This window comes from Meriones unguiculatus, chromosome 14 (genome assembly GCF_030254825.1).
Source record: "Meriones unguiculatus strain TT.TT164.6M chromosome 14, Bangor_MerUng_6.1, whole genome shotgun sequence".
Taxonomy (NCBI): domain Eukaryota; kingdom Metazoa; phylum Chordata; class Mammalia; order Rodentia; family Muridae; genus Meriones; species Meriones unguiculatus.
Genome location: NC_083361.1, coordinates 21,545,524 through 21,568,791, shown reverse-complemented (window position 1 = coordinate 21,568,791; position 23,268 = coordinate 21,545,524). Strand labels below are relative to the sequence as shown.

The 23,268-nt window shown below is 46.1% G+C and overlaps 1 protein-coding gene across 6 annotated transcripts in view; it reads left to right on the top strand.

Moving 5' to 3' along the window:
* The window catches only part of Tmc5 (transmembrane channel like 5), a 79,849-nt gene extending 57,186 nt beyond the window's left edge, over positions 1-22,663 (top strand). For all 6 annotated transcript variants that reach the window (XM_021648783.2, XM_060366964.1, XM_060366962.1 and 3 more), the window contains 10 exons: positions 857-935; positions 2,502-2,599; positions 6,250-6,345; positions 12,794-12,869; positions 13,076-13,209; positions 14,794-14,967; positions 17,411-17,489; positions 19,331-19,435; positions 20,793-20,835; positions 22,109-22,663. In XM_021648783.2, the coding sequence (XP_021504458.1) occupies positions 857-935; positions 2,502-2,599; positions 6,250-6,345; positions 12,794-12,869; positions 13,076-13,209; positions 14,794-14,967; positions 17,411-17,489; positions 19,331-19,435; positions 20,793-20,835; positions 22,109-22,155 (931 nt within the window). In that variant the 3' untranslated portion in view covers positions 22,156-22,663. The remainder of the gene's footprint in view (positions 1-856; positions 936-2,501; positions 2,600-6,249; positions 6,346-12,793; positions 12,870-13,075; positions 13,210-14,793; positions 14,968-17,410; positions 17,490-19,330; positions 19,436-20,792; positions 20,836-22,108) is intronic.
* The last annotated feature ends 605 nt before the right edge of the window (positions 22,664-23,268 follow it).

The following is a 23,268-nucleotide window of genomic DNA, read 5'->3' as shown; positions in this document are numbered from 1 at the left end:
CAAGCTGAGCACAGGATCCGCCTCTCTCTGCTTCCTGACTGTGTATGTATGCAATGTGACCAGCTGCTCATGTTCCTGCTGCCACGTCTTCCTTTCCATGATGGACTGTCCTCTCAAACTGTGAGCCCAGCAAAACAAAACTCACTTATCAGTATTTGGTCACAGCAATGAGAAAAGGAACTAATATATTGGGCATGCATAGAGGAGTAAATATTAGGAATTGCTTGAAGTTTGGGTAAGACGGATATTATATACCACCTGGGATAGAGTTACAAAGGTTAAGGGAGATGGTTCAGTAATGGACTCAGTAGAGCATCTTGGGTAAGCCTTCAATAGATAAATATTAAGCACATTTCTTATTAGTATAATGGGTTGTAATGGGAGAACAGAAGAGAGTTCATTTGCAGGGTCAAGAGAAGAGAGTGTATTAATCAGAATGGATTAAGTTTTGCTGCGGTAACAATCCTCCCCAAGTCTCGGTGGCATGAGACATAAAGGTTTGCTTCTTGCCAGTGTTTCACGTACATTATAGACTGGAAAGAGGGTTGCATGTGTGTTAGTCACCAAGGGACCCAAGCCGAGTCATCAGTGCACATCTGAGCTAGTGCTGGCTGCCCTGGCAAAGGACAGCAGGTTCTGGAAGGTCTCAGGGTGGCGTGCAGCGCTCAAAGCCAGAAGTGACACAAGGCACACAGGCTCCCAGTTCACCTGCTAAACCTTGACTTATGAGCACATCCAGCCTTGATGCTAGGTAGGCAGAAACATCTGTCTCATTGAGTGACTACAGCAAATAAGAGACCGCCAATGAGGGTGACCAATGAAGGTGACCAGAGCCGTCTTCTCTTCTGTTGTTTAGAAACATTCTACTGAAGATCTCCATTGTTGGGATTCTTTGTTACTATTGGCTCAACATCGTGGCCCTGTCTGGTGAAGAGGTGAGATTAATATGCGTCCATTTGGGGGGAAGAGGGGAAGAAAGAAGCTGGCCTGGGAGGCAGCATAAGGCAGGGAGGCTCTGTGGAAAAGTTGAGATGCTGACCAAATACGCTCAGTCTCTTTTGCTTCAGCCTTGGCATCTGTAAGATGGGCACTATTTAATATTAGGGGTGGTGTGAGCACTTGGATCAATACAATAGACAGCAATCCTGACGCTAACCCAATAGCCTGAGGCTGAGCACAAGATCCTTCTTGAGCTTTGCTGTTCCATTTTGTCCAGACACTGTGGACTCTGCGGATACACAGACATGTAGCTCACCTGCACACCCACATCCTAGCCCTGACTGTCCCTGGCTTTCCCACACTCACCATGGCTTTTCACCTTCTCCTGCCTCAGACCATGGGCGTCTAGTCCCTGCACTGAGACAGTGGTGCCCCATGTTGCCTCAAGAGAAAGCTAACCCCATTGGTTCCAGGGCCCTCTCCTTGGAATGCCTCTGCTGCTACCACTAGTTTCCTATAACCACAACCAAAAATAACCCCCTGTATCATACAGAGTTTTTTAGCTATTGGCCAGTAACAGAGTAAGAGATCTCTTATTTCTCTGACTCCACTTCCAGTGCTAAGGCATGCTAGCCTAAGGCCATGCTGGCCGAAATAACACTGCTCTGACTGGACTCAGATTCTTTGGTATAACACAATATCTTCACCTAATCCTAATCATCAAAGATGTTCAAAACCAGCTTTCCAAGTTAGGGTGTTAGAAAGCACATTATGCGTCTGTCTACCCATTTATTCTTCCATCCATCTATTCATTTATTTATGTACGCATCCATCCATTCACTAACCCAGAAATCCATTTATTCAACTATCATCTATCCACCTAATATCCATCCATCTATTCATCCATCCATGTGTCCACCTACCCAAGTATCTTTCTGATGCATCCATTTATGGAGTCATGTTCCCATCCATCCATTTATCTACCTGTCTACCCATTCACTCATCCATTTACCCATATTTCCCCCTTCATCTACCATCTATCCATTCTTCTACTCATCTGTTTACCCATCCATCCATCCATGAATCCTTAGGCTACATATGGAAATCTTCTTTCTTCTCCTTAACTAGAGCTGAAAGACCCCAGGATGTCCTGTCATAGCCCTGGCTTCCTGTAAAAGTTGTTGTCCACCAGCTTAGACCAACTTGTGAAAACCTCTAGTCACTTTTTAAAATAACATTTATTACTTGTAAGTTCCATACATTTATACAACGTAGACATCAATAAGCAGAAAGAAGGACATTCTTAGCTTTCCATGCTTCTTATTTTCCTGGTGGGGTCTAGAAGTAGAGGCTATGAGATGGGAAGATTTTGGTACATGTGGGCAGTAAGCCTTACCAGGGTATGGGCAGAAAGAGAACACACACACACACACACACACACAGATGGCTGTTTTTGCAGATTAAGTCTGCTTTTCTGGGTACACAGGGTATGGTCAAATTTTGCCCACATGAGCTCTGAGCTGGGCCACCAGCCCTGATCCTGACTTCGGTCTGCCTTCCAGTGCTGGGAGACTCTCATTGGCCAGGATATCTACCGCCTCCTCCTCATGGACTTCGTGTTCTCCTTGGCCGACTCCTTGCTGGGGGAGTTTCTGAGGAGGTAAGCATTGTCATTTGGGAGTAGCGCTATAACCAGAGCCTGATTCCTGGCTAAGCAGAAAGTGTGGGCCCCTGCCATGTCTGCTGCGTGTCTAATCTGCCCATTGTCCTTCAGCGCATTGTTCTCAGCTAACTTAACTTCATTCCAGCTCAGCCTAACGAACAGTTTATTGGACAAAAATTCTAAAATTAAAACAGAAACCAAGCCACTTGGGGTCTGTTTCTCCCTTTCTCCTTTTCTCTTTTTGTCTGTGATGTGAAAATGGAAACTAAGGCCTCAGACATGCTGGGCAATCACTGGACCACTGCGCTGGATCTCCAACCACTCGTGTAATATTTTTGAAGACTTGTTTGTTTATTTGTTTGTTTATTGTTTATGTGTAGGTTTGTGTGTGTGTGTGAGATTATGTGCACCATGTGCATGCAGGCACCCAAAAAAGATGTCAAACCCCTGGAACTAACAGGCAATTATGAGCCCCTCAATGAAGGTCCTGGGAACTGAACTTGGTCTTTTGCAATAGCAGCCAGTACTCTTAACAGCTGAGCTATCTCCAGCCCACACTAAAATCTTTATATACTGTAGATGGTTGTAATATTCCAGTGTATATACCTCCATATTTGTGGGTATGTTGTTTGTTTGCTTGTTTGTTTGTTTTGAGGCGGAGACTTGTTTTATAGCACAAAACAGCCTTGGACTCCTTGCAAACCTCCTGCCTTAACCTCCAAGCGCTGGGATTATAGGTGTGTACTGCCACACCCAGACAGACTGAACTCCCCTCCCAGATGTCTCTACATACACACTGCCACACATAGGCATGCTCTATCATCTCCAGAAAGTGCAGTCTCTATGGTTCTGATGTGCAGGAGACAGGATCCCCGTTTAAGATGAGTGGGATCCTTGCAGACAATGCTTGTATGCAGGAGATCTCGCCTTGACAGCTTCTGACGCTGGACATGCCTAGACCACTGTTTAAATATAGTTAAGCCACTGGTCTTTATGTTAGGTGGATGTACAGGACTGAGGCACTGTGACCATTGGCAAGATGTGCTTTGTTGTAGAAAATTGGTTATTAATGCCATAGATTATAATGGCAGTTGATTATTTAACCTGCTATCATATCAATAAAAGACACAGACACCTGTTAGATTTTTAATATCTCTATAGACTGGAGCTGGGCAGAAACCATCCCTTTAAGCTGTCTTTAACCTCCCAGCCCCACATCCTATGTCAATTACTCTAATAACTCCTGGCTGAGCTACTTTCCATCCAATACCCCATAAATACTCGCACATGTTTCTCATCTGGGCTGTAGCTCTCCACCACTGAGCCTCAGAGTAAACTTCTCTCGGCCACATGGTTCTTCTTTATGCTAACCCCTGGCCATCTCTGCTTCCTTCTGCTCTCTTGTATCTGATACTTGTCTCTCGCCTTCCTGTGATCCATCTGCCCTCCAAGCCCATGAACCTTAGCTCTGCCTCCCTCACTTCTGAGTTGCCCACGTGTGTAGGCAACTTTATTTAGCCACTCAGGGATAATCTGGCGGGGGGGGGGGCAAGGATACACAGCATCATTTTGAGTACGTGAGTGTCTGCTTGTAAAAGACAGCCCGCAGACACTGGGAAGCAAAATAATTAACATTAGAACACACAGCACCAGACCAACCCCAACAGTGCATCTTTTTAATTTAATTTTTTTGCAGTGCTGTGGTTGGGAGAGACACAGGCCTCGTGGTGCTAAGTAAGCCTTCCAGTCCTGAGCCCTACCCTAGCCCTCCGCATTCATCCACTTTATAGTGGTTTGATGTGCACACACCTCTTCTTTCTAGGTGTGGCATTTGCTGAGCTGTAACCCAAGGCCTGGGACTTGTAAGTTCTCTCCCCCTGAGCCACACCCCAGTCCTGGACACTCTGTGTTTCCCTCCAGCTTCTCCAGAGTGAGGTGACGTGACATAAAGCCAGAGTTTCTCTGTGAGGAAGCTGAATGCCAGGTTTCGTCAGTTCTGTCCAAGCTTGCTTTTATTCTGGCCTCTGTCCAGAGCCTGAATGTAAAAGGGAGAAGCATTTTTGTTGTTTAACAGATTTGGGGGAGATGGAAGCTTCCCTTGATAAAGAAATCTGGCTTGAAGAGGTGACTCACTGAGTGAAGTATTTGTCATATGAGCACAAGGACCTAAGTTCGAATCCCCAGAACCCACATAAAGCCAGTCATGGTAGCACATACATAATCCCAGTGCTCCTAGGGGAGACAGGAGAAGAAACACCCCCCCCCCCCAAAAAAAAAAAAAACAACACTAACTCACCAAAAGATTCTGTCTCAAACAAGGTAGAGTGTGAGGGCTAACACCCGAGATGGCCTGTGATTTCTATAGACACACTGTGCCGTGTGTGCACACACATAAATGTGCAGATACACACATACACATATCAGACACCTGAACAAAGGGTTAAAACAGGAATAGTAAGAGGAAAGAAAAGAAAGTGACGTTAAAGAAAGACGCGAGCCAGGCAGTGTGGCACACACCTTTAATCCCAGCACTCTGAAGGCAGAAACAGGCTGATCTCTGTGAGTTCAAGGCCAACCTGGTCTACAGAGCTAGTTCCAGGACAGCCAGGGATATACAAAGAAACCCTGACTTGAAAAACAAAACAAAAACAAACAAGCAGAAACCCACAAAACTAAAATCTTAGCCAGGCAGTGGGGGAGCATACCTTTAATCCCAGCACTCAAAAGGCAGAGGCAATCTTGTGAGTTAGAGGCCAGCCTGGGGCTAAAGAGCTAGGTCCAGGACTGCCAGTGCTACCCAAAGAAACCCTGTCTCGAAAATCCAAAACCAGAATAAACAAACAAACAAACAAAAAACCCAACAACAACAAAAGCAATGTGAACCCTGGTAGGTCAACCAGGTGCCAGGGCAAACCCCACTCCTCAGAGCAGCTGAGCAACACAAATTGGACCTGACGGCAAGAGAGAAGAATTCAAAGTTGGGTGGGTAGGGAGGTGATGGTGGAGAGGGTGGATATGGAAGGAGGGGTAGAGTAAATAAGATCAAAATGCATTGTGTGATAGTCTCAAAAATTAAATATATATACATACATATATACATATAAATATATAAAGAAAACAAGAAAGAAAAAGACCAAGTTTCCCCAAAGTATATGGTGCACCTGTTCTTTGCACAACAGGGACCATCATCACTGGCTATGGAGCAGTAACCATGCCTGTGGCTTAGTTGGCTTAATTCATGAAAGGCTCCATGCTCAACACCAAAAAAAAAAAAAAAAAAAAAAGAATTAGTTTTTTAAAATGCATTTGTGTCAGGAGTTTATTTGCTTCATGGGGAAAGAAGTAGGAACCAAAGAATGGGATGAGCCAGAAAGTAGGTGGACTGGTTGGAGCAAGGAGGGCCCCCAGTGTCCTCCAGAATTGCTTACAGTTACTGCAGTAGCTCCCTGCTAGCCCGTGTAGTGTTACTCCCGCATCTCCCCACTTGCCTCAACTACTGGAGAGCTTCTGAGTACTTGGGGCTTCTTCAGCCTTTGCTCTGGGACCTGCAACTTCGTTCTTAACTATTGAGGGTCGCTGCTGCTGTTTTTCCTGGTCGGTGGCGGTCTCCGAAGCGTTTGAGTACTAAACTCCGTACATGTTCACAGGTTCATTGGGATGAGATTCATGACCAGTCTCAGCTTACAGGAGTTTGACATTGCCAGGAATGTTCTAGAACTGATCTACGCACAAACTCTGGCCTGGTAAGCATGGCAGTGTGGTGGAGGGCCCCAGCCACTTCCTGCCTGGTGGTGGACATGGGTGTTTTGGCTGTAGGACCCTGACCTGTTGTTTAAAAAAAATCTGCATGGGTGATAGCAGGTGTAGCTAGTCTGGAAGACGGGGACTTAGCATGTGTTCTAGATTATTCTTTGCCTTCAGGAGACCTTGGAGATCTCAGACAAGAGTCAGCTTAGGCGGCAGCTGCAGTCCTGGTTTGTTTACCCCCTCCCCCAGCTACATCCCTAACCCTTCCATCCCTGCCACAGTGCTCTTTCTAAGACGCTGGATTACCCCACCCCCGACAGTGTCAAATGTTTGTTTCTACCTAAAATGCGTTCTCTGTGTCTCTCTGTGTGTTTGTACACACGAGTGTGAGTTTGTATGTGTAGATGCATGTGTGTGCATGCATGTAAGAGAACAATCTTGCTGTGTCTCAGAAACTTTCCACTCTTCAAAAAAGAGAAATTTTTTAGGGAAGATCTTTCACTGGAACTCGCCTAGTACACTAGGCAGGCCAGAACACCCTTAGGAGCCCTGTCTCACCTGTCTGGGTCTAGCATTATATCCATGCCACCTTGCTTGGCTCTTTAAAATATAGGTTCTAGTGACTGAATTAAACCGTGACCCCAGCTCCAGGCAATTCTGGAATTGAAACAGAACCACCAGTTCAATAGTATTAAGGAGATCTGGTCTTAAAGTGGAGCCACCATTAAAAAGCGGGCTAAGGGAGGCTTCTCGGCCTTTTCACCATGGGAGGATAGTGAGGAGGTGCCATCTATGAGCCAGGAAGTGAGTTTCACCAGACACTGAATCTACCAGCCCCTCAATCTTGGATTTCTGGCCTGTTAAATTGTGAGCAGTAAATCTGTGTTGTTCTTGTTAATCAGCTAAAGGTGTTTTGTCATAGTATTCCAAAAGACTAATGCGATCATCAGTACTTTTTATTTTACTTTATCTATAGTGGTATTTCTTCTGTATGTATGTCTGTGCATCATATGTGTCTGTGCGCTGCCTGCAGAGGGCAGAAGAGGGCATCAGATACCCTGAAACTGGAACTGCAGATGGTTATCAGCAACTGTGTAGGGGCTGGGAACTGAACCTGGGTCCTCTGAAAGATTAGTCAGTATTCTTAAGCACTGAGCCATCTCTCCAGCCCCATATATTTGTTTATTTGTTTCTTTCTTTCTTTGAGGCAGCTTAGAGCAAGGTAGCACTATGTAGCTTTGGCTATCCTGGAGCTCACTATGTAGACCAGGCTGGCCTGGAACTCATATAGATCTACCTGCCTCTGCCTCCCAAGTGCTGGGATCAGAGGTGTGTGCCACCATGCCCAGTCTAGTCTAACATGAAATGTGATTAGTCTAATCTAATCATGAAACAGGAGATTTTATGTAGAATTCTCTTCAAAAATCTGGCCTTGAACTGTAGTGAGTATTTCTGATGTGGCCCAGATTCTGTCCTTAAGTATGTTCCAGTATGGATTTGTATTTTCTTTTCAGTGCCTTTACCCTATTTCTCCCTTCTAGTAAAAAAACTTAATGGGTTGTTTCTTATACCTGTTCTAATCCCCCCTTTCTTTCTCGAATGTTCTCTGTAGCTCTCTCCCTCCCTTTCTCCCTTCCTCACTCCCTCTTGTTTTTGAAGATGGCCAGCTATTTGTATCATGGGATTTCGTTTTACTTTTTTTTCTGTGGCGGTTCTTGGGATCAGACTCAGGTCCTCGTGCATGATAGCCAAGTATTTCACCCCTGATATATCCCACTCTAGCTCCTGGCATCCATCCTTTTATACAGGCACACTTAGAAACCTTAGACTGGCCCATGAGTCTTTCCTTACTTATTTTGACATGATGGAGTCAATGCCAGTGGCGTATCACTGCCCAGGTTCCATCTACTGGGAAACTGCTAGTTTCTAAGCAATGCATTAGAAGTTCAATAAACCTGGATACTGGGGTCTCTGACTTCCCAGAGCCTCGGTTTCCTCATCTAGAACTTGCTTATTCTGTTTTCCGGGATTTTTGAGCTGCCTCTTGATAAGCACAGTGTCTTTTTTTTTTTTATATATATACAAATTACAGATTTAGCCTGTCTAGATTTTAGGATACCCTCTGCCACGGACCAGCCCAGCCAGGTATCCTGCGTCCGTGGGAGAATCAGGGTTTGGATATCAGGAAGGCACAGTTTCAGGCGAGTTGACAGACAGAGACCACACCAAGATCACTTTGACTCTGCTGTAATTTTACTGAAGTCAGGCTAACAATTTTATAGTGATTTCATAAGGAAGCACCTTAAAGTTGGCATGCTTTCCAGAACATTCAAACTTTTACCAAGGATACAAAGTTTATGCTTTAACTCGAAAGTGTAGCCAAGCGTAAAGCAGTACCCACAAGAAATCTCAGCCTAGAAACTTTCTGATCAACGCAAACAAGAAACAAAAACCTCAAACTGTGGTTTCATTATCACTGACTAGTGAAGGGGAAAGTCAGGAGCTGCAATAGTCCTCCAAGCCAAGTCAAATACCTGCCAAAGTCTTTTTCTACATTAAAGTCTAAATACACCTTGGTCAACCATCCTCCCATATGTCTTGCTAAAGATTTATAATCTTCCTTAGAAACAAGACGCTAAAGGGAGGCATGCTCAAGCCTGCTGTACTTGCTTATGCTATTTTTTCCTAAATAGAAGCCCATTATTTTTTCACTATTCTTGTAATGCTTTCTAATACTAAATCTGATTCATTACTTATTTTTCTTTTACTCTATTCTTGCGAAAGCTTTTAATAATCTCTCAAAGATATATTTCCTTAAATAGTTAGTTGTGCTGTACCAGGAATCATAGAGAAATATCAAAAGGCTCATTCAATCCTTCATCTGAAAAAGCAGGATTTTCAGAGTACATCCTTTTGGCGTAGATGGCCAGGGGGAACATCCAGGGACTTCCAGGGAGCGGATTCCCGTAGGAGAAACATGTCTCCTCGTCTTAGCAGCGTAATTTTATGCTTAGATAGCACATTTTTATGCTCACACAGACTCTGGAGTTAGTGTGGCAACCCTCCACATTCTACTCCCATTTTTTCCTCCTCCTAATATTGAGATCAAACCCACGGCCTTGTGCTTACTAGGTGAGGGCTCTGCTTCTGAGCTATATCTCCAACTGTGAAAAATGACTCTAATGATGAGTTTTTAAAGAAAATAGTGTAATGACCAAGAGGGAGTGTCTGCGCTGGGGGGGATGGCCAAAATATGTAAGGAAAATATGTTTCCCATCCTCAGCCTGTCCACATAATTGCCCACCTACTAGCCCGTTAGCACATCTTGGCATCACCAAGCCATTATTGACTTAGTATTGTCTTTTAAATTCTTTGCTGCCATTCACTCAAATACATAAAATACATAAAAATTATATTAACTCTTTGATAATTTTATATCTTGTATTTTGATAACATTTACCTTCTTTCTCCATCCCATCTCAGATTCAACCCCCCATTCCATACCTACCCAACTTTGTGTCTTTATTTTTCTAAGAAGAATGGGTTTTATTAAGGCTGCCATATACACATGGGCGTGTGGTCAACCGCTGGCGTGTGTTAGACCCACCAGGGGGCACACCCTTAAAAGAAGGTTGACTCTCCATCTCCTGGTAGCTCCCAGTTTCTATTGGATCCTTAGATGGAGTGGGACTTCATGCCCACCCCCTTCTCCACGCTGGGACTTTGTATGGCTTGAGCTTCGGTAGGTCTTTGTGCATGCTCTCACAACGCTGTGAGTTTGTATGTGCAACTGCCCTGTTGTGTCCCAGAAACACTTTCTTTGCAGTCGTCCATTGCCCCTGGCTTTTACAGTCTCTCTACTCTTTTTTACCACAATGATCCAGGAGCCTTGGGAGGGGTGTATGTGCGTGCGCGTGTGTGCCCGAGCGTGTGTGATACAGATATCCCTAAGACCTCCGAAGTCTCTTTTTCTCTGCACCTTGACCAGTTGTGAGTCTCTGTTAAGCACCGTCAACGGCAAAAAGAAGCTTCTCTGCTGCGGTTTGAGGCATGCGTTGATTGTGGGTATAACAGTAAGTTGTTAGGAGTCAGCTTAATTCTATGCCCATTCTGCAGAGTAGTAGTGGTAGAAGCTATGGCCTGTCTAGCCGCGTGTTCTTAGCCCCAAATAGCAGTTCCAGGGATGGATTTCGTTTTGTGGGCAGAACTTTAGTCAGATCAGTAAGTGGTTGGTTACTTCTACGACATTTGTGCCATTATGGCACCAATGGGCATGTCCTGCCAGGCCAGGAATTGCTGTAGCTTCCCGGGCCCACAGATGGGTGAAAGCAGTGATTATTTTCCTACTTCAGGAGCATGCATCACACCTTCTAGCACCATGAAAGTTAGCCAGAAAGGATAAAGCTTCCAAGAGAACATGAGCTTGTTTTCTTCATGTTCTATGATGTCTTCGGTAATAGCATCTTCACCATCAAGACCTGGAAAGTAACCAAGAGCATTAGCAATAGCCTGTCCTATTGGAAGGTCAATGGGACCTCACTGGTCAGCACTCCAATAGAGGTAACCCACTTGTAGCACTGGATTTTTAATTTGTTATCCTGTGGTGTCTAGTGGAGGCACTGTCACCCCATTACAAGGTAACTCCATTTCAACTCTTTTTGTACATGTGTATGCTGATAGTTTAGAAGCTTCTAAAAGCAGCAGTTGGCTTTTATATGACCCTTTCAGAAGGCCTTTATGTCAGTTATTACTTCCCCTACTCCTTCCTCTACCCTGTCCTCTCACACCTCACCACATTTAACCGGTTTTATTTCATTAATCTCCTTTCCCCCTTTATATCACGGCTGTTTCTTATCTCCCGTCCCTTGAATGACCTGGCCCCAGCCATGTTAGCTTTGAATCTTTAGATATATGTTTCCTTTTGAATACCCATACAAGTAAGGAAATTACTGAAATGTATACTTAAAGCATCTTTATTTTACTATCGTAAATGGAAAACTAGTGCCTGATTATTTTGTTTATATTTGCAGTTTGGGTTTGGTTTGGTTCGGTTTTTCCAGACAGGGTTTCTCCATGTAGCCTGGCTGTCCTGAACTCATTTTGTATTTGTCAGGCTGGTCTTGAACTCACAAAGATTCAGCTGCCTCTGCCTCCCTGAGTGCTGAGACTACAGGGGTGTGCCACTCATCCAGCTTAGTACCAGTTTATATAAGTCATAAGTTATTGGAAAAATTGAATCAATCCTGTCCCAAACAGTCCTTAAGTTCAGATCTCAGCATGCTCATATAAGCCATTGTGGCCACATGTGCACCTGTAACCTCAGCACTGTGCTTCAGGGAGATGAGGGGGTCGCTAGGGATATTGTTGGCCACCAGCCTAACCCTAAGTTTGGTGAGAGATTTCCCTCTCCCCCCCCATCTCAAAAGACCAAGGTGAGGAGTGATAGAGCAGGGTACCCAGTGTCCTCCTTTGACTCTGCACTCATATGTGTGCATTCACTTTAAAAATTAAAATGTTTTGAAGTGTGGGGGTTGGTAGGTGTTGGGCAGTAAAGCCATCCTGGCACCTAGCTTCCTCAGGAATACTGCAAGAGAGCTGGGAAGCGAAGACTTTCTTACCTGTACCCAGGGCACTTTATTGTCTAGTCCCTGAGGGCCTTCTCAAGTTCCACGGTAAGGATGGGGGCCACATGCGCCTCCCCTTTGGGACATGCTGGATTAGGTCATGTTGAAGGGCCTCTGATGTTTAGTGGCCCTGTGGTGGGGCCAGGGGTGTTCTGTCTTTCTCTCTGCAAACCCTTCCCAGATCTGGGGAGGGAGCCGCCACGGTGGGAATCCTCTGGTCTTCCGTTATTCATTCTCCCTCTGCACTGATCTCCTATGACACTACACATTTAGGGGACACTTTGCCTAACGAACTCCACAGTCGCCATGTTGGCAAGCTGGGTCCTTCCAAAGCCCGAAAGTCAGGATTTGCCCCATGGCTCTCTTCCTGGTTTACAGCTGGCCTCACTGTCCCTGAGTCTTCACACAGTTTCCGTTCTGTTTGTGTTCTACTCACTTAAGGACATCACTCGTACTGAAGTAGAACCTGCCCTGCTGACCCTGAGTCTACCGCTTTCTAACTGAATTCCTGTTTTAACACTCCACCTCTAAACCCAGTCATGTTTTGAGGTGCTGTGGTGTGTGTGCATATGTGTGTGTATGTGCCTCTGTGTGTGTGTGTGTGTGTGTGCGCGTGCGTGCGTGCGTGCGCGTGCGTGCGTGCGTGCGTGCGTGTGTGCGTGTGCGCGTGCGCGCATGCGTGCACTCACATGTGTGAATGTGGGGAGGAGGAGCGTGTTAGGTCTTCACATATGACTTTTAGGGAGACAGTTCTTTCCCTTGCCTCTGCACCCTACACTCCATGCTTCCCAGGTCTCTGACACTCCTCTCTTCCTCACAGGCTTGGAATTTTCTTCTGCCCTCTGCTGCCTTTTATCCAAATGATCACTCTCTTCATTATGTTTTATGTCAAAAATGTGAGTTGGACCCAAGTTGCGACCAAGTATTTTCCTTTGGTAACTTACAACCTGGAAGGGACCTGAGCCGGGAAAGAGGTGTGGGAGGGGTCGGGAAGTCAAAAACTGGGGAGCTGTAAGTCGATGGTTGGAGATTTGGCATGTGGGGGAGGCCCCAAGGGCCGTTCCTTAGCTGCAGCTGGAAGGGGTTCCATTTCTCTCCTTAGATCAGCCTGATGATGAACTTCCAGCCTCCCAGCAAGGCCTGGCGGGCCTCACAGATGATAACGTTCTTCATCTTCTTGCTCTTCTTCCCGTCCTTCACGGGCGTGCTGTGCACCCTGGCCATCACCATCTGGAGGTAGGGGACTGTGCCTTGGCAGAGGTTTCAGTGATGGGGTGGGTAGATGTCTGTTTTTGAAATGTGGGTTTTGTTATCCAGCTATGAGGACAGTTGCCGCCTCAATCATAGTCCCTCACAGTTCCCAAGAAGGGAAGGTTCTCCATGCTATGCAGGGCCACATGAGGACAATGCAGAAGTGGTCAGGAGGAAGATGCATGAGGGACAGAAGCCTTTAACTGTGATTTCCGGGGTAAGAAACAAGACGAGGCGGGGTGACCAGGCTAGCACTGGCTATTTTGAGTATTTTTAGAAGGCTCTGCGGCCTCGAGGGCTGTTACAGGTTTTGGGATCTTGACCTTGGGGTGACGGTGACGGGAGCCTGGGAATAAGCTCCAACCATGAAAGCCTGTTAGAAGAGGTCACTGTGCTGCCAGCTCTACATCAGGTGGTTTCAGCGCGTGAAGTCACGCTTCCTAGGCTAGTCCTGGAAACGGATGTCGCCCCAGGGTCAGTAAACACCAGAATGAAAACTGTGCTCAGTTCAGAGCTCAGCCCGTGCTCCTGGGGTACCCAGCAGATTCAAGGACCAAAGGAGGGAATAAATCCTGCCCTGGATGTAGTCTACACATCCTCCACTGTAGTTAGGAGCCATTTCCTCATTCCTGACGAGTGTGCAAGCTTCCCAGGCTGGGAGAGGCCGCTTCCTCCAGAATTAAGAAGGAAGCCAGAGGCCCTGTCTGACCTGGCTCCTCCCTGGGCTCCACCTCACTGCAGCCCCGAAGGTCCTGCTCCATTGCCGGGACCCAGCAGGTCCCTTTCCGTATGCTCAGGGTCTTCTCTCTGAAGGGCTGTCCCCATTCTTTTTGAGTGTCAGCTCTAAGGTCAAGCCCAGGCCTAAGCTTCCCAGACACCCTTGGCTGCTGCTGGTCCCTTACCTCTTTCCTTCCCACATTTCTGTCCATCATGCCATGGTTCACAGTTCATGTGTATGAACTTTCTTGTATGGATGTATGTGCACCATGTGTTTGCCCGGTGCCTGCAGAGAACGAAAGAGGGCATCAGATCTGCTAGGACTGTATGAGATGGTTGTGAGCCACTAGGTGGGTGCTGGGAACTGAGCCCTGCCCCTCTGCAGTAGTGGCAAGCGTTCCGAACCTCTGGGTCATTTATCCTGCCCCAACCTTTGCTTCTCTTGTCATATCTACTCCCCACCCTTTCTCTTCCCCATCTTCCAGTTTCTACTCGTTTGTAACACCCAACAGCGCACAATCCGCCGCACCTGCTAACAGGCTGACAGCTAACAAGCTTCCCTCTTGGTGTGTCTTAAATCACATTCCCAAGAAGGGCTCTCTGATTGCTCCCAAGACAACTGCTAGATCTTTGCCTGGATTCTGGATTGGCTACCGTGGTGGGTCACACCACTGTTAGAAAAGCTGGCAACACCTGGCAAGCCCAAGCGAGTGTGCCCTCCTTGGGAAGTAGAGTGTGGGGGCAGCAGGCAAGGTTTGCTGTTTCTAGAGCCTGAGCCCAAGAGGGACCCCTTGATTCTGGAATGCCTCAGGCGACAGATGGTTTTCTGTTTCTTGTCTTTGATCTTGTCAGATTAAAACCTTCGGCTGACTGTGGCCCCTTCCGAGGTCTGCCTTCCTTCATCCAGTCCATCTACAGCTGGATCGACTCCCTAAGCAGGAGGCCTGGCTACCTGTGGGTCGTCTGGATCTACCAAAACCTCATTGACAGCGTGCACTTCTTCTTCATCCTCACACTGGTTGTGTTGTAAGTGGCCTCCTGGGGAAGCTAGAGGGGGGCGAGCTGAGAGTTCTCGGGGACCCTCTTATTGGCGCGAGAACAGTCTTAGGGATATTCATCTGGGAGGCCAAGCAGTGAGCACAGGATGGTCTCGACACTATCTTCGAATAGGTAGTTTTCTGTAAAATGTTGTTTCGTGTTTTCTCCTCTAAGCCTTTTTCCCCCGTATGTTCTGCAAACTCTCTTCCCTTTTGCTGAGGAAACAGCTCAGTGGTGGAGCACTAGCCTGGAATGTGCAGGACTCTGGTTTAATCCTCACTATTGAAAAACACCAAAATAAAATTTTTTTAAAAAAATGAAAATGTGTGAGAATTCTCAGAAAAATTCCTTTGGAGGCTCCAAGATATAAAACTGGCCCAGGCTTTGTTGACATTCATTTATGGTATTTTTTTAAATAGTTGTTTTTGACTTCTTGTGAGGATTTGTCAACACTGGGTTCGTTTTCCTGCATGGAAGAATTGGCTGGTCAACTTACCAGTAGCCGCCTGACCGCAGCTCGGTCCCAGTGGCATTGGACAGGGCTGCTCCTTATCATGAGACACGGGACTCAAGACTTCAGGCTATTGGAGCCAGCTACGGATCACAGAACATTATCTGGGCTTTGCAGATGAGAGCAGTAAGTCAGAGATAGGATGGTTGCTGATACAGGTTCTGTGGTACACAGGCTGATAGCGAAGGAAGAGGCTGGAAGCCAGGTCTCCTGGCTCTCTGTGATGCTCCCCTCCCCACTCCCCAGCAGCAGCTGTTATTGACACATTTAGAATGATAAACTGGCCTCTGGCTCTACTTCCTCTACCACGCTTCTCGTTTACTGGCTCTGCTGCTGTCTCCACTCGTTCTTGAGAGAAGTTTTCCTTACACCAAGCAGTTCTTCAACACCACAGGCACTAGCTAGGTAGCCTACCGTTTCAGTCCGTTTTGATCCTGGACTTGGACTGCATCAACCTTATAAGTTAAGGGCTTGGTCCTGCAAACCCAGTTTAGATGCCAGGTTCATGTCCCAAGTGTCCCCTGTACTTCTGACTGGCTCTGAGTTCGAAGGTTCCTACCACCTCCTCCTCCTCATATTCAATAATTTGCTAAAATGACTAGCAGAGCTCAGGAATTATCCATTTGCGATGTCCAGTTCATGATAAAGGATGCAACTCAGGAAGAGATGCGCAGGGCAATGTGGGAGGCTTCTATGCACTTCCCTAGGAAAGTATGCTTGATCAGATGTTGGCTATTGGTGTTTAGTTCTATTTCTAGCACTTCTTTATAAGGTCATGAGTGGCAAGGACTAAGCAGCCCACCTATTTCTTTATGTTGAGACAGAATTTTGATATGTGGGTGAGGCTGGCCTTGAATTTCCAATCCTCCTGTTATAGCCTAAGTCTGGCTCTTCAAACATGCCTTATCTTTGCAGTAACTAGTTCCCTATCTGTAAGGTCCTCAGTCACCAAACATCTGCTGGGGCCTGGGGGCTGGCTGAGTGGTAAAGTCCTTCCTGCATGAGCAGGTGGGCCTGAGTTCAGAATCCTAAAAGCTGGATATGACAATGCACATCTGTAAAGCTAACACTAGGGGAAGCAGAGACAGGTGGATCTCTGAGGTGCAGTGGACAGCCAATCTGCCAGCCAATCTGGTGAGCACCAGGTTCAATGAGTCTGAGAGTCTAAAGAACAAAATAAGGTGGAGAGCAACACAGCAGCAGGCCAGACTTTGAACTCTGACTTCCATGCGTGCATTCACAGGAACACACGCAAATACACACCCAATGCAGAGTCCAGATTCTCAAGTTCTACTAAATCTGAATATGTATTTGAAAAAAAAATTCCAGGAAATGTACATCACTTCAAATTTGAACAGCCTGTGTGCAAATCACATAGTCTGGCTATGTATTCAAATTGTTTGTGTTTTAAAACTGTGGCTGCCTGGCTCTTGCCCAGAGAAGGTGTGCCTGCTTGATCTAAGGACCAGCCATGGTGTGGCACTATTTCCACCTCACTGGTGATTCTGTATGTGCAGCCAGGTTGAGAAAATATTGCTCTAAGGCAGTGGCTCTCAACCTTCCTAATGCTGTGACTCTTTAATATAGTTCCTCATGTTGTGGTGATCCCCCTCCCCAACCACAAAATTATTTTTGTTGCTACTTCATAACTGTAACTTTGCTACTGTTGTGAGTTGTAATGTAAGTATCTGTGCTTTCTGATGGTCTTAGAAAGAGTCATTTGATCCCCAAGGGGGTCGTGACCCACAGGTTGAGAACAGCTGCTCTAAGGTACTTAGCCTGCTACCCCTGTTTGACTTTTCAGGGACACCCCTGGGTCAAAACCCACTTGCAAGCAAATATGGCAGCCCCTCTGTGCCCCTCTGAAACACGGAGCCTCAAAGCACATTCAAGAGCGCCCATCATTTTCTTCTCTTCCAGAATCATCACCTATCTTTATTGGCAGATCACAGAGGGGAGGAAGGTCATGATCCGGCTGCTCCATGAACAGATCATTAATGTAAGTCTCTCCTGTGTCCCTCTCTGCTGGAATAACCCCTGCCTCTCCCTCTCTCTCCTCTCTCAACAGTAGAAACTTGCAAACATATTCCAAAATAGAATAAATAGTACAGTGAATCTCCATGTCCCCATCACCCGGCCATGTGTGTGCATGTGTGTACACATGTATCTGTACACATATGTGTGGAAGGCCAAAGGATAGCCTTGGCCATCATTCCTCTGTACACATTTCTTAAAAAAAAAAAAAAATAAGACAAGGTCTCTCATTGGCCTGGACCATGCCAAGTGGGATGGGGGAGGGGGACTGGCGAGTGAGTCCCAGAGACCTGCCTGTCTCCACTTCCTCCCTGCCAAAATACAAGCACGTGCCACCATACTTGTTTTTTTTTTTATATAGGTTCCAGTGATCCAACTCACTCGTGAGCACTTCACAGATGGAGCTCTCACTTCAGCCACCCTTGAGATTTATACACTCTCACTTGATCCCTGCAAATCTTTGCATTCTTTTAAATAGCTCCCGAGGTTTTTGCATTAGCCACCTCTCTCATTACTGTGACACAATCAATACTTGACAAGGAGAAACTGAACGGAAGAAGTATTTATTCTGGCTCACACTTTCTGTCCACTGCGGCAGGGAAGGCAGGGTAGAGTTCATGACTACAGGGGCATGTGGCGGAGACCCCTCACGTGTGGGCAGAGCAGGGGGCAGAGAAGCTGGGCTGGAACCAGAAGCAGGTGTCACCTCAGAGGCCTGCCCTCAGAAGCGCATTTTTGCTGATTGTGCACAGTCCTGATGGTTCTATGACCAGCTGAGATATCCCATTCCTGGGGGCAGCCCTTCCTTTTGGGGAGAGTCAAGCAGTGAATGTAGGAGCGACAAGGGAAGTAGAAGGAGATCTTGAAGAAGAGGCCACAGGAATATGAGCGTGAGCAACAGTTACACAGTGACAGATGTCGTGATAATTGTTACAAGCAGGGTGTCAAAATCAGTGGTTCAGAGTTTAAGAAGAAACAGGGATGAATTGGAGTGACTTGTGCCTTGTGAAGTTGGGATAACCATGCCTGCATAGAGGAGACAGTGATGCTTACCCGGCTCCCCACAAAGGTGGAGTAGTTCAGACCTTCCTGCTGTAAGGCTCACGGGGAAGTGATCCAAGACTCCTGAGAGAAAAAAAATATTCCCTCTGTTTCTCTTTGAATGATGAATCACAGATCTCAGCCAACACACATAACTTTGAACCTTTTGTTTTTAATTTTATTATTATTATTAAATTATTAGTCTGTGTGTGTGTGTGTGTGTGTGAGAGAGAGAGAGAGAGAGAGAGAGAGAGAGAGAGAGAGAGAGAGAGAGAACAGGCATGTGTTTCCCATGGCATGTGTAGGACATTAAAAGATCACTTACAGGAATCACTCAGATCAACATTTCTCAACCTGTGGGTAGTGACAAGTGACAACTTTGGGGCTTGAACAATCCTTCACAGGGGTCACCTGAGAGCATCAAAGGCACCCCTTTTTACATTATGATCCATAACAGTAGCAAAATTACAACTATGATGTAGCCACACAAATAATTTTATGGTTGGGGATCACATGAGGAACTATATCAAAGGGCCTGAGCATCAGGGAGGCTGGGAGCCGCTGCCTTACAGGGCCTTATGGTAACGCTGGAGAGGTTAAGGGCTCACTGGCTTTGCTCTGAAATGTTTCTTCTCTTCCATCAGAAGAAAACACGGCAGCCATCTCCTTCCGTCTGCCTGGTGGGCCCCCTTTTTATCCAGGCCTTCTTCACCCCACACCAACACACATCTTCCATGCTTTACTTTTCTTTTTCTTCCTCGGCAGGAGGGCAAAGATAAGATGTTCTTGATAGAAAAGTTGACCAAGCTACAGGATGTGGAGAAGAGAGCCAACCCCAGCACACTTATCCTGGAAAGGAGAGAGGTTGAGGTAAGGCCACCACTGCCCTGGGACTACAGGACAAGCACCTGTGTCCTTGTGACAAGTTTTGGGAAGCAGACACAAAACTCTAGGGGGTTTTGTTTGTTTCTGTGCAACAAGCTCTCCTAGTGTAGAGCCCCGGCTGGCTCCTGTTCTGGCCTCTTGAGTTCTGGGAGTACAGGTGTGTTTCCCTCTGCCTGGTAGGACTCTCCTCATTTTCTGTCTTAAGCATTTCTGTGCTCTGAACTAATAATAATAACAACAAATCATTGTCCACTCAACACCTGCAAGCTGGCCGTGGTCCGGCGGTGTGAATTAAGGAATGCTCGCCTCTCCTGGAATCCATGCTTGCTTTACATCACCTGGGAACAACACAAGAGTACCCCACTGACTAGTGTACACTTTAGAGGGCATTCTCTCAGATCCTTCCCTGGGCCGTCAACAATCACACCTTTGTCTACCCGGACTTTGATGAATGGATTAGGAAAGTGAGGCTTTCCCAATTTTATAATCATAGCATGATAGCTTTCTCCTCACTGAACACTGTATCCTGAACATGGTTGCCTTCTGGATATATTTGGACTTTTGAGTTGTTTGGGGGCCTTTTCAAATACCAAAACTGATGCTGAATGAAATGTTTTATTAAAAACTATAGTAAATGGACATTATATTAATAGTTGTTATTTCATGGTGCTCTAGATGGAAACCAGGGCCTTGTGCATGCCAGGCCAGTGGTCTACCCCTGAGACACCCCTAGTTCTGTTTGTTATAAGCGTTTTGTGTATTTCTGCCCCAGGACTTGCACATCTGTCCCCATACCATGTTGTTAATAGACATTCTTGTATCAAACTCATAAAAAGATATTTTTTTTTGCCAATTTCCATCAGTGTTCTGAAATATACCACTAAAAGGTAAACTCTCCTTTTTTTTGGGGGGGGGGTGGGGTAGTTCAAGACAGGATTTTTCTGTGTAGCCTAACCTGTCCTGGACTCGCTTTAGAGACCCAGCTGGTGTCAAACTCACAGCAATCTGCTTGCCTCTGCTTCCCTGAAAGCTGGGAAGAAAACTCTCCTTAACTCAAAATACGCACATCACAATTTATTGTCTGTGTAAATTAATGCTGTCGGTATTTGCCCAGCCGAAAGCTAATATTAGCTGTCACAAATGCTCAGTAAATGTCCAAGGAATGAATACAGTATCTGTTGCTGAAAACCCAAACATGTTGGCTATTTCTGACTCTTTGTTCTCAACCATTACCCCTTCGTTTTAAAACAGTAGCAGCCTCACAGATCATCCCGATTGTGCATCAAACCCAGTACTTGTATTCCCCTCTGGTGACACGGCTGTCTGTTTTCTTCATTTTCAGCAACAAAGCCCTTTACATTTGGAGGAACTCAGCGATGCTCCCGGTGAGTGCCAGAACTGCCACAGACAGAGAGCCAGTGATGTAGCCCAAAGTGGAGGGCATGCAGTTGCTCTCCAGCTACCAGCCTGCCCTCGGACAAATTTGTTTTTTGTTTATGTTTTGTTTTTTGGTCTGGCTTAATGCGGAAGCCCACAATGTCACTAGAGCCTGATTTCTGCTTGCTTTACATGGTAGGTCTTTAGACAAACAGCCACTTTGCAATGAGAGCAAAACAGCATTGTCAACATGTGACATTTCAGGTTCAATCTGATGGGAAAGAGTCTGGGGAACCTAGAATTTTCATATCAGTTCCACTCAGTCTGATATGTTCATCCACAAACCCACTGCTGTGACTCTGAAAATGTCACAGTACACTGAGCCATATCCAAGACACGTGCTACAGTACTGATGGTACAATAGCTACAGTACTGATGGTACAACCATACAGGTCACAGGAGCTGGGAACAGGCACTTCTGTGTGCCAAGTCCAGTGCTGATGCCAGAAAGGGAATGGATGCTGGGGAGAAAACAAATAAGCCTCCTCATTTTTTTTAGACTAGTTCTTTATTTTTGTGTGTGCATGTTAGTGTGTATGTGCCTGTGTGCACACAAGGAGACCAGCAGAGGGCGTTGAGTATCCTTTCTCACCCTCTGCCTGTCCTTTGAGGCAGGTTCTCTCTCTGAACCGGAAACATGCATTTTTCTTGGCTAGTCTGGAAGCCAGCAAGCTGCAGTGACCCCCCTGCCTCTATCCTTCTCTGTTTTTTCAGGGTTTTTGGGCATTTGTGGAATACCTGGGCTCTTGGGTCAAAACTCTGGTCCTCATGGTCCCACAACAAGCACTCTTACCACTGAGCCACCCCTCCAATCCTGCACTTTTGTTTGTTTGTTTTTGGTTGGTTGTTGTTTGGGTTTTTTTAATTTTTGTTTTATTTATTTATTTGGTTTTGGTGTTTCCAGACAGGGTTTCTCTCTGTAGCCTTGGCTTTCCTGGACTGGCTTTGTAGACCAGGCTGGCCTTGAACTCAGAGAGATCCACCTGCCCTCTGCCTCCCTGAGTGCTGGGGTTAAAGGCCTGGGCTGCCATGCCCAGCTCCTGCACTTATTTTTTTAAGTAGTATTTACTGACAATGATGGGAGGTCAAGGGGGAGAGAGTGTGGAAGCTAAAAAGGGAGGTGGGAAGTGCTTGAGTCTTTCTGGCTGCACTGAGGGGAGCCCTTGGCAAGCTGGGAATGTGTGCGTCTGCATTAACTTCTCCTTCCTGTGTCAAACCCAGACCTGCGATGGAGACGGTCAGTGCATGAAGAGAATCCAAAAGCCTGATGACTGTCGTGTGTAGAAGCCAGATGCTGGTCAAAAAGGGAAAGAAGATAAACATAAATGGGACAGCCTCTGTGACAGTTGGGCTGCAGGAGCTTCTCGGGAGTAGAATCCAAGACCCACAGTGCAAATGGCTCTATGAAACAGGACATGCTTTACCTCCAAACTGGATTGCTAATTATTTTTTCCAAAACAAAGTCCTTAGAATTTTCCAATTAAAACTTAAAATATTGAAATTATTCTACAAACACCTGGGAAGAGGTAATTTGGGAATTTTGCACTTTTAAGAAATATATGTCTTCATGATGGGTCCTGTAGGACTCTCTCTTCCCAGACCTGGCAAAGGTTTAAAAACTGGTGCTAAAAATAATGGTCCATAATGAATTAAAAATGTGATTCTCAATCTGGGATGCAAATCCTCTGAATGGTATAACTTGTGTTCGTCTCTGATTTTGAACTAGAAACAGCCCCGTATCATCTAAAGCTGAAATATAATCAAAGGTCTTATGGCTGAACTTTGTCTTTACTGAGTACAGGAGTCTTGGGCTTGGACTAGAAATAGCGGCTCTCCTAGTTAGGGTTTCTATTGCTTCAGTGAAACACCATGACCGAAAGGCAGGTTGGGGAGGAAAGTGTGTATTCTGCTTACACTTCCAGATCATAGTCCATCTTTGGAGGAAGTCAGGACAGTGGAACTCAAGCAGGACTGGAACTTGAAGGCAGGAGCTGATGCAGAGGCCATGGAGGGCTGCTACTTACTGGTTTGCTCTTCATGGCTTGCTCAGTCTGCTATCTTACATAAACCAGGACCACCAGCCCAGGGATGGCACCACCCACAATGGGCTGGGCCCTCCCCCATCAATCGCTAATTAAGAAAATGCCCTACAGCTGTATCTCAAATGTAGTTCCTTTCTCTGTGATGATCCTTGCTTGTGTCAAGTTGACACACAAAACCAGCCAGTACAGGTAGAGGAAAAGAATGAGACCTTGTCCCTAGCAGATTATATACATGGCCGTTGTTAGGGTTTGAATCTGAAGTGTCCTCAGCCAGCTCTGAATGCTTGTTCCCTGGATGTTGACATTCTTTGGGGCAGCTGTGGAACTTTTAGGAGGCAG